This window comes from Acanthopagrus latus, chromosome 19 (genome assembly GCF_904848185.1).
Source record: "Acanthopagrus latus isolate v.2019 chromosome 19, fAcaLat1.1, whole genome shotgun sequence".
Lineage (NCBI taxonomy): Eukaryota > Metazoa > Chordata > Actinopteri > Spariformes > Sparidae > Acanthopagrus > Acanthopagrus latus.
The window spans coordinates 16,463,621-16,473,477 of record NC_051057.1 but is presented as its reverse complement, the minus strand read 5'-3'; the positions used below and the strand labels follow the sequence as shown (position 1 = coordinate 16,473,477).

General features: G+C 39.5%; 2 protein-coding genes across 2 annotated transcripts in view; one reads left to right on the top strand and one right to left on the bottom strand.

Moving 5' to 3' along the window:
• Window positions 1–416: 416 nt before the first annotated feature.
• Window positions 417–9,857, bottom strand: part of mrc1a (mannose receptor, C type 1a) — a 12,282-nt gene continuing 2,841 nt past the window's right edge. Inside the window, exons 6-30 of the mRNA XM_037078517.1 lie at window positions 9,655–9,795; window positions 9,389–9,571; window positions 9,042–9,199; window positions 8,844–8,960; window positions 8,642–8,757; window positions 8,198–8,346; window positions 7,519–7,718; window positions 7,313–7,428; window positions 7,027–7,105; window positions 6,793–6,937; window positions 6,626–6,664; window positions 5,706–5,869; window positions 5,514–5,578; window positions 5,299–5,399; window positions 5,038–5,177; window positions 4,747–4,855; window positions 3,999–4,171; window positions 2,889–2,994; window positions 2,561–2,793; window positions 2,291–2,456; window positions 2,052–2,204; window positions 1,858–1,974; window positions 1,364–1,522; window positions 1,254–1,286; window positions 417–1,161 (exon numbers count right to left, since the gene is read on the bottom strand). Of these exons, the coding sequence (XP_036934412.1) occupies window positions 929–1,161; window positions 1,254–1,286; window positions 1,364–1,522; window positions 1,858–1,974; window positions 2,052–2,204; window positions 2,291–2,456; window positions 2,561–2,793; window positions 2,889–2,994; window positions 3,999–4,171; window positions 4,747–4,855; window positions 5,038–5,177; window positions 5,299–5,399; window positions 5,514–5,578; window positions 5,706–5,869; window positions 6,626–6,664; window positions 6,793–6,937; window positions 7,027–7,105; window positions 7,313–7,428; window positions 7,519–7,718; window positions 8,198–8,346; window positions 8,642–8,757; window positions 8,844–8,960; window positions 9,042–9,199; window positions 9,389–9,571; window positions 9,655–9,795 (3,395 nt within the window). The 3' untranslated portion in view covers window positions 417–928. The remainder of the gene's footprint in view (window positions 1,162–1,253; window positions 1,287–1,363; window positions 1,523–1,857; window positions 1,975–2,051; window positions 2,205–2,290; window positions 2,457–2,560; window positions 2,794–2,888; window positions 2,995–3,998; window positions 4,172–4,746; window positions 4,856–5,037; window positions 5,178–5,298; window positions 5,400–5,513; window positions 5,579–5,705; window positions 5,870–6,625; window positions 6,665–6,792; window positions 6,938–7,026; window positions 7,106–7,312; window positions 7,429–7,518; window positions 7,719–8,197; window positions 8,347–8,641; window positions 8,758–8,843; window positions 8,961–9,041; window positions 9,200–9,388; window positions 9,572–9,654; window positions 9,796–9,857) is intronic.
• Window positions 9,507–9,857, top strand: part of hacd1 (3-hydroxyacyl-CoA dehydratase 1) — a 19,880-nt gene continuing 19,529 nt past the window's right edge. The window contains exon 1 of the mRNA XM_037078548.1: window positions 9,507–9,593. The gene's annotated coding sequence lies outside the window, so the exon portion shown is untranslated. The remainder of the gene's footprint in view (window positions 9,594–9,857) is intronic.

The window sequence follows — 9,857 nt, the reverse complement described above, 5'->3', positions numbered from 1 at the left end:
CAGCACCACCGGCATGTCAAATTTGTCACTTATTCCAGTGGAAATGCAACAAATGTTCCCTCATAGTACCAAGACAAAGTCTCTTAATGACTTTCATGATTTCCTGATTGTTCCTCTCGGGCATGAGTCTCACACTTTTGGTTCAGTGTGAGATACCTCAAACGCATTTGAAAGGACAGTCATAAGACTTGAGACAACCACAGGGCTGATCAGGCTTTATCAACTTTATCCCAATTGTTCATCTTTGACCAGATACAGTGTTGACATTCACATTTATGTCAGCATGCCAGCACCGTAAATTGAGATAACATAACCTGCAAAACATCAGTATCTGAGCTTTGTCACTATTTAATCAACTTTATAAAATACTCTGCAAATCATGGTAAAACACTGTGCAAAAAATGACACATTTCAGCTTTTTTCATTTCATTTATTTTATTTTGCATCTATTTACAATGTTTTAAGCCAGAAATATGCTGATGAACAGGCCATAGAGCCAATCCAAGCAATCCAACTGAGAAAAATCTGGCTAATTTCATTAATTAAACATCTTCACCCTTCTTGATTTTCAACTGGTGTTTGGTCTACAAATGTTCTCATTTCCTTTGGTTGGTAAAAATAAAATATAATCTGTACACATTTCACAAATCACGTCATCTTGTAAATTTTGTTATAGATTGTTCACTTATTATCTCCTCCATGATTTGTTTAGTGCTGTGCCAGTGCTTGTACTGTATTAATTATTATATAATGATTCATGTTATTATATAATAATCTTTCCCCTCCCTTCGTATTTGGAAAAACACCACAGGCTTTGGTTGTGATTCAGCTCCCAGTACAGTGATCCAAAATAAAGACAGAAACCAAAATAGAAAATCTCTGATCATATCATTTCCATTGGGCTAATCACAACTGATCTCATGTCCATCTAAGATTGTTCATTCTGCTCGATGTTGGCCACCAGACCCTTGGTGTCCACATGGGCTCGGAGTGGATTGGTGAAGTATAACTTGTTGTCAAAGGTGCTTTCTCCCAGTACAGGGTTGGGTATCCGTTTACGGAAGAGGAGGAAGGCACCAAGTCCAGCTAAGGCGATTACAACTAGTACTACAGCCACAGTGATTCCAGCTGACCCGTGAGAAGGTTCTTTAATGATGTGGGCTATGGAGGCAATACACACAGAAGTATTAACAGTAGTATAACTAGAATTTGGAACATCATATTCAATATATATCTTGGATAAAACAACTTACCAACAGCTGGTGGCTTTTCCGTTGGTGTAATAACTGAAAAAAGATAATAAATACTCAATGTGAGACTGATTGGTCAATTTAAACAATATAATAGCTGACCTTTAACTTACCTTTGGGTGTTTTGCAGATGTAAGACCTATATCTGCTGCAGCTGCTTGTGCTCCACTTCCCAGTTTCAGAGTTGATGTCTACACATGAATCTGTTTTTAATTGGCCTGGTTTCCAGTTGGTGTAGTCAACAACACTGTTATCGATCCACATCCACTCGCCTGAAACAAGGAAGATCTTTACAGTAGTGACCAATGCAGGGTACTCAGGCACAGTACACTTTAGCCTATCACTGTCTTTTCGACTTTTTGTCTCGTTTTATATTTAAGTCACAGAACTAGTATGTACAAGTTTTCAGTAGTAGAATGTAATGATGCTTGGTGTTCACACATGTTGATGGGCAGCATTTGATGTCAAACTTTGAATTTGAAGATGCCGGCTGTAATACCACCACTATCTTTATGTCACTGTTTGCATTAAGTATGCATCACTTAAGTGTACTTGGACTGCTTTTTGTGTTGGAAAAGGAATTTGCAAAACACAGAGCCACTCTCACCTTCATGATTCTTGTAGAGGCCGATCCAGAAGGACTTGGCACCGTCCTGTAGACGCTCCACATTCTGAGTTATGAACAGACTCTCCTGAGGGTCCTCAATACTCACAAGAGAAGAACCTGGAGCACAAAAACAACAGCACAACGTCAAGATTTTACAAACATACAAATTATAATTAACATATATATTAACATACCCATTTTCAGACAGTCAACTGAGGCATGGGCCCAGTTGTTCACCACTGAATTGAGGAAGGAGTAACAGTGGCCTCTGAAAGGTATCCAGGTTCGCTGCCGCTTTGATTCTGGGCAGTTTCCAGGGAGTTGTGGAGGCTCAGTGGGAGCTATGACTGAAAAAGAGATGGAAGATTACAACACTAACCATCCTTAGTGTGCAAAATGTTGTGCAAGAGAACTAATAGAGGGAATGTCTGACCTGGTGACCTCTTGCAAAGTGAATAATGGGTCTCGCTACATGGTGCAGTCTTCCATTTTCCATCCACATCCATGTACACACAGCCATAGTTGTGTTTGGGCTCATCTGTGCCCCATTTGGTATAAGACAGCATCCAGTTATCGACCCACTTGTACCGCCCACCGGTCTGTGGGGGAAAAAATACTTTTGTCAGTAGAAGTTTATAAAGTCCTTGTCTCAATTTGAAACTCTGTTTGAATTGTTAGTATACAATATCAGGTGGGCCCTTACCACATTGCTGTTGAGTCCAATCCACACAGGCTCATTGTGCTTGGAAATCTGCAAGACGAGGTAGGCCTGGTTTATAGGATTGAGCAGACTGGCCAGATCTGCATCGTCTGCTTGGCACTGCCTCCTCGCCTCATCCCACCTCATCTTCTGGGCCACCAGTTTGTAGGAGTCATTGCCAAGTTTGTAAAAAGCCTTCGGTGACACGGTTGTAGGTCGGACTACAATCCGGGAGTCTTTGTAAACAAGAAACAACAAAAATCATTCCGCTGATAATGTCAGTCAGTCAGTCTAACTTTCGATAACTTGGCCCAGTTAATGTTTTACTCACCAACATTTATTTTACAGATGAAGCCATGCTTTGTGTGACAGTCTTCCACCTTCCAGGATCCTGTTGTTTTGGAGATGCCGCCTACCATAATCACACAGTCGTATTCCTATCAGGTGGAAAAAGGTAAATTGATCACTATTGGTTGTATGATTTTGAGAAAAAAATCTCGATAATTGTCAATGACAATGTGCAGATTGATTTTTACCACCTATTCAAGTCAAACGTCGTTGAATTCTGGTATTTTTCAACATGGGTCTTATATTTATATGTTCGTGTGTGAAAACGATTCAGACTTCTCTAAAGTTTGGGAATCGGTTTGAACATTACAGAAACAATCCTAAGAAGATAGTATAAAAAAATAATAGGATCCTTTTTGTTACAAGAAACACACATCTTGTTCAAGCTTAAGTCTTGAAAAACAACCTCAGCCTGTCAAAAACAAGCAATTTCAGTAGACATTACTTCAACTGTAGTAGTTGCTCCAAAGAACTATGACAGTTACAGAAATGTGCCAATTGCAAAACCTTTGGTAAGCATGAATCATTTACACACCAAGACATAGGGCCAAAATGTACTGGTTACCGGTTTAATGTTTAGCAATGCACAATATTTTATGAGCTTTTGATTATGTTTTCTTCATGGAAACCTAATCTTTACAGTCATGGTAATTACTGTAAAAATGTAAAATGGGAAGTCAATGGGAATACTCAGCTAAAGCACAAATATCTAAAGTATTGCACTTACACTTATGACTGGGTTGTACCTGAGAGAGAATGTTATCTTGAGTTGTACTGTGGTCTAGCAGAATGAAAAAGCCACTTCAATAACTGACCTGTATTCCAACATACAGCACACTGTATGCACCTTTTGTACATACATATATGTGTATTGTTTATTATGCTCAACCAATATCGTAATTTTAGATGTCTGCGGTCAGCATATTCAAGGTTCTTTGGTAGAAGTGGCAGGTTGTCTCATAGTTTTTTGTTTTTAGGTGTAATTAGTGCTTATTTCACTTATTTTTGCAACTACTCTGCAAGCACATGACCGTCACATTGTCAAGTTAAACTAGGAGATAGAGACAGATTTGGATATTGAATTTGAAATAACCTCATCCATAAATGCATATCGTCCGTCTGGCGTGGATGTGGGATGCCCTTTGGCCCAGTTGGTGTACAGAACGCCTTTGCCGTCCGTCCACAAAAAGTGCATCTCCCAGTTGACATCATTCATGCCGATCCACAAATCCTCATTGTATTTCATCAACTGTGTTGTTAGGAAAGCTAAAAAGAAAGAAACAGTCGATCTGTAACTCCCTGAAATTGTGTAATATTTACAAGGAGTGCCATTTTTCTCAGTACAGTAAAGGTACAGCATGCTATTGTTTGTACAGATCAACAAACCATTGTTTTTTATTCCCTTACGACTGTCATTGCATTTTTAAATTCTTTTACAACATTTTATAGCTTTTCTACAGGTTAGAGTTAGGCAAATACAAATTATGTTCACCATATATTATTATATCAGTTCAAAGTGTTCAACAGAAAATACTTCCTTTCAGTGTTTTAACTATAAACAACAGTTGGGTTTCTCAAATCTCTCCAGAGTAAATCATCTTCCCAAGCACATCAAAAAAGATCTCTGGCAATGTTATCAGTTCAGTATTCCCCCATGAGTAAACCCTCTTCCCTAAAGAAAAGCAATAAAGGATCCAAACTAAAGGCCTTTGAATATAGATAGTTGAAAGTGAAAGCTAATTTGAAAGATTTTTGATTCAGAATCATTCATTGCAGAATGAAATCAACCTTTGCAGAAAACCACGAAGGACATATAAGCAACACATCGCTCGAATGCTCACCTTGTTCTCCTTGACTGAGGACAGAAACTAGATTTCCCCCTTGGCTTCGGCAAAACGTCCTGGCCTCCTGCCATTTCTTACTGTCATTCCCCACATAAATGTTATAGCACTGTGAAAACAAGGAATTTGCACAGTGTTTTCGATTAACAAAAGAGGGACAGTAGGCAATCGGTGTGAAAAAATAGGGACACATATCTGAGCAGGACAGTTTTTAGTACGTTTGAGAATGTAAATCAAGTCAAGTGTAAGTAAACCTTTGTCTCGATTAAAGTGTGTTCTAGCCATCATTACCTTTCCTCGGAAAGGTATCCACCCTGGTGAACATCCTCCTGTAGGAATAGTTGTAGGGGCCGATGTTGTATTGACAAAATCACTGCTCCTTTTGCAAATAGAAGGTAGTTCCAGACCACAGTTGATGTCATTCCAGTACCCTTTATGTGCAGAATTCACGGAGAAAAAAATGAATAAACATTAATATTAAATTACTTATTATGTTGGGTTAGGTTAGATTAGCTCATCTATATGAAACCAACACAGTATGCAGTGACTTACCCATGTTCTGGTATATAGTCACACAGTTTTCATCATTATTAGCAAAGTTGGGCTCATTTTTATCCCATGCAGTGTAAGTTACAGGGGTGCCATCCACCCAGCTGAAAATAGAGCACAATAAAAATCTGTTCAGCATGTTTTTTAAATTTCAGACTTGATCTAGTTAATAGAGCATATACAAATTAGTGTGCCCTAAACAATGTAGTGTAATTTACCTAAATGATTTATCTAAATCCACTGTCATCCCAATGTAGAACTGTCCCACGGAGCCTTTTTGTATCTGTTGGAACAGAAGAGACACATCACATTATAGTTAAATCAAAAAGGTTTAAAGTACTTTTGTCACCACAACCGATTTTTGAAAACAATCAACAAGTTAATGAAAAAGAAAATTCAGAATTTCTAACCCGTTTCCAGAGGAACTTCCTCTCACTATCCCCTGTGATGACTGCAAGGTCAGCAAAGTTCTTTTTGCAGTAGGCTCGAGCACTTTCCATATCTAGGACGTCATGGTTGATGAAGTAATGTGTGTCATTGTATATAATCCAGCCATCTTCTGTTTTGTTGTAAACTGCAAAAGAAACAAAACTGTTATCAGGCAGGCCAGTTGCCAGAATTAAATATCAGCATAGTAAGTTTCTACAAACCAAGAATTACAATTGTTTCATATGTATTATAACATTTCAACAGTACGAATCATTTAACGTTCACATTACATCTGTATAAAATTACTTTTTTATCTGGAGGGCATAATGCCGTTATAGTGAGGTGAAACCACTGTTTGTAACCATCACAAGACCATTATTTGCTTGCTATGTCAACCAACAAATCTGGGTAATTTCAGTGAACACCATAACGTTTAGCAGCAGTGCAGCATTAGGAATTAATGAAAATCAAGGCTACCGACACACTTGAAGCTTTGTGAGTGTGTACTTACAGGGGTGCTTTGGGCTAAGTGCTAATGTCAGTATGCTAACATGCACAGATATAAGGTATAATGTGCAATGCTGACTGTTTTCAGCTTTTTAGTAAAGGGATGCTAACATTTGGCAATTAGCAATAAAGAGATCACAATGCTTTATCCTTCAGGAACCACAGATGTGCAAAATGTAATGGCAATCCGTCTCAAAGCTTGAGACATTTTAATCACAATAAGTAGTTGACAGATCAAGATCAACATTGCCATTCCTAAAGCAGTGCTGCGAGCTTGACGAAAAAGATAAGTGGTAAAAGAGAAAGATGTAAGTAAATCAATCAATGAAATCAAGGAAATTAAATTAAGGAATGAAGGGGGCTGTTTTTAGGAAGAGCCACTGCTGAAACCTACCTGGTTCCATGTGGACAGGCTCAGGTTTTGGAGTCACACCTGAAAGTACAAGAACCATGAAGAAAAGGTCTTACCAGCAGTGCGAAGCTCTAATTTCACATCACGGCTACCGTGGACAATTGTCTTTATGTAAACCAGAGGTCTGTGATGAGGCTGGTCAGTGTTACCTTTACGTATCTGGCAGATCCAGTCATTGGTGGACTCACAGTGCGCATCATTCCAGTGTCGTCCGTAGTATAAATGGACTTCTGCACAGTGTTCAATGTCATTGTGGTTGTTTGGTTCACCGTAGCCCCAGTTCTCATAGTCTGACTGGCCCACAGTTGTTGGAAATATACAAAATTAGGCCAGGGTTGAGACTGACATTGAGAGAAGTGTGAGAACAATAAACTGCTGCTTACAGCTGAGCCATCACTCCAGACAAATCCTTGATTGGTACCCAGGCTGAAGCCGATCCAGGCTGCGTCAGAGGAATGAAACCTTTACGACATAAGAAAAAAATGATTACTTGAATGGCTGAGAAGCATAATACAATATTTGACTTACAGTGCCTATAAAAAATATTCTGATTTCCCTTTAACATCAATTATATTCAATTTGATTCAATTTGAAAGCAATGAAAGGAGAAAACTTCCAAGTGGGTGATTGCTTTTATATGCACTATATACAAACTGTTAGCCAACATACGGAGCGTTCTCCAGGTCCTGTCTACTGTGTACGCTCATCAGATCCCCACCGATGGCCTTGCAGAAGTCCCGCGCTTCCTGCCAAGTCTTCTTGTGAGTTTTTGTTTTTTTGTAAAGCTTTTTAAGGAGAGAAATGGAAAAATCAGTCAGTATGAGTTTTATGCACTTATACAACTAAAAAAAAAGTATTTCAGTTTGTCCTCGTACTTTGAAGCAGACACTTCTTCTGCCAGCAGGAGTCCACCCGGCCTCACAGCTCAGGGCCGGGGTGGTGGGTGGAACGGTTGTCACATGAACACCCTCCGCTGGTTTCTTACAGATGTACTTCTCCTTGTTGCTGCAGCTGACAACATCCCATAATCCCGCAAAAACCCCAGTTGTCATGGCAACGCATCCTTGGTGCCTGTCTTTTTTTAAACACAGCAAAGGACATGGGAAAAAACAAATAAATCTCGGCTGCACACTCGCTGATGCTACGCTTGCAGCCTCCATTATTTGTAACAGGAGTTATGACACTTGTATAACATGTTTCAGTGTATAGAATATCTTAGAGATAATTTTATAGATACTTCATCCAAGGGATAACAGGCTCTTTTTGTACTCACGGAAACAAGTCACCTTAATATGACTGATTTTTGTTTTTTTTGGGTCAAGATCCATGCACTATTCCGCTTGGAATCCAATCCAAATTTCAGTGGTGTGTTTACAAACAGTAACCAATAACTCCTCATAAATTACAACTACAATTTATTGTAAACATGAATTTAAGTTCATGACAATCCAACTAATGGTTGTTTAAGTCTTGACGAAAATGGAGGACTGACATCAGACAATATGAGAATGGTTAGAAGCAGAGAGAGCAGAGCTGAGGAGAAGAGTGTTTTACCTGGCATGCCCACATTGAAATTAGTGAATGTTACTCGTCTTCTGGTGGTCCATCTAAATGTGCTTTTGTCGGCTGTGTTGGATAAACCTGTCCAGAAGTACTTCTCTGGTCTCAAACCCACCATGCTGACCAAGAGGGCGTTCTCATATCTGCATTAAAGGGAAATTAAAAACAAACAAACAAACAAACAAACCAGGAAACGTTGAGTGATAAAATTAATTTAACACAGCAAAATGTATTGCCTGGATAATAGAAATGTATTTTTGATGCCATGAAGCAAAATGACTTAATTTCCCAAAAGAAAAAATAAGATTTAAACACATAGACACAATATTCCAATGTATTAAGAATTAAAACCTAAACTTCAACTCTTGTCTTAAAACTTAAGCTAATCAAAACGATTAAATACTTTGAAAATAGAGTGAAAATATGACTGTAATTTACCTATCAGCCACGTCCACCAGGTTTCCTCCGGCCTCTCCACATGCCCGCTTTGCATCATCAAAAGTTTTTTTCTCTGACCCAATGTTGTAACAATACGATCCATACCTGATGGAGCCCTTAAAATAATCCAAAACACTGTGAGACAAAACATCGGATAAAGGCTTTGTTGTACAATTGAACTCAACGTTTAAATTAGACTCACAAGCTTGCAGCCTGGGTTGGCTTCCTCTTGGGCGCCTTCATCTGGCTTCGTGGAGGCCTTCTTCTTACAGATGTATCCATACGCCCTCTCACACATGTGGTCAACCCAGCTCCCGTCCTGTATCGAAGAACAGCACCGCTCGTATTATATCATCACTTTTCTTTGTGGCCTTTGCTTTCGGACAGTGGTTGGTGTTACCTTTCCTCTGATGAGGACACAGTCCTCCTGGAGGTTGGTGACATGAGACGGCTCACCAGTCTCCCACTGCGTGAAGGTCACAGGCGAGCGATCGGACCATTCAAACAGCATCTGGTTCCTCTGATCGTTCAAGCCAATCCAGAGAACATCCGTCGGTACTGAGGGTTCAAAACACACATGTGGATGTTAGATTGGTCAGATATGGTAAAATTAACTCACAAGCGCTGCAAAACCTAAATAATACATGCAGAATATTGCCTCAGTTTAATCTTAACAAAAACTTAAGTGTAAAATAGATAAATAAGTCAAAAAGTTTGCTGGGGAAAAAAGACTTATTGCACACTTACAGTATCCAGACTGAGATATAATGAAGCTCTGCTCTTCGATGTTGTGTATGCTGGCCAGGTCTCCACCCTCTTTGTGACACGCAGCCAAAGCGTCCCTCCACATCTTTTTATTCCTCTCCAGGTAGTAACAGTTACCTGCGTATGGAACCCAGTGACTGGGGCAGAAGCTGGGCTGGTCTTTGCCTGCGGATAGAGACAAGCCAAGGTGAGAATAAAGACCCACTGCGACACATAAACCAGATTCTGATTGTTTGGGATGTATTTACTTGGTATTGTGGGCAGACTGGTAGAGTTTCCTTTGCGACAAATGTAACCAAGTTTCTTGTCGCAAGAGCTGCTCTCCCATTTTGAGGCTTTTCCAGCATTAAGGGTTGCACAGGTAAGCCCGGGTTCTGATGAGGGATGACCTTTTGGAAACAACATATGAATTGTTTTTAATGTGGAAATTCACTGAAAATCCATCTGAGCC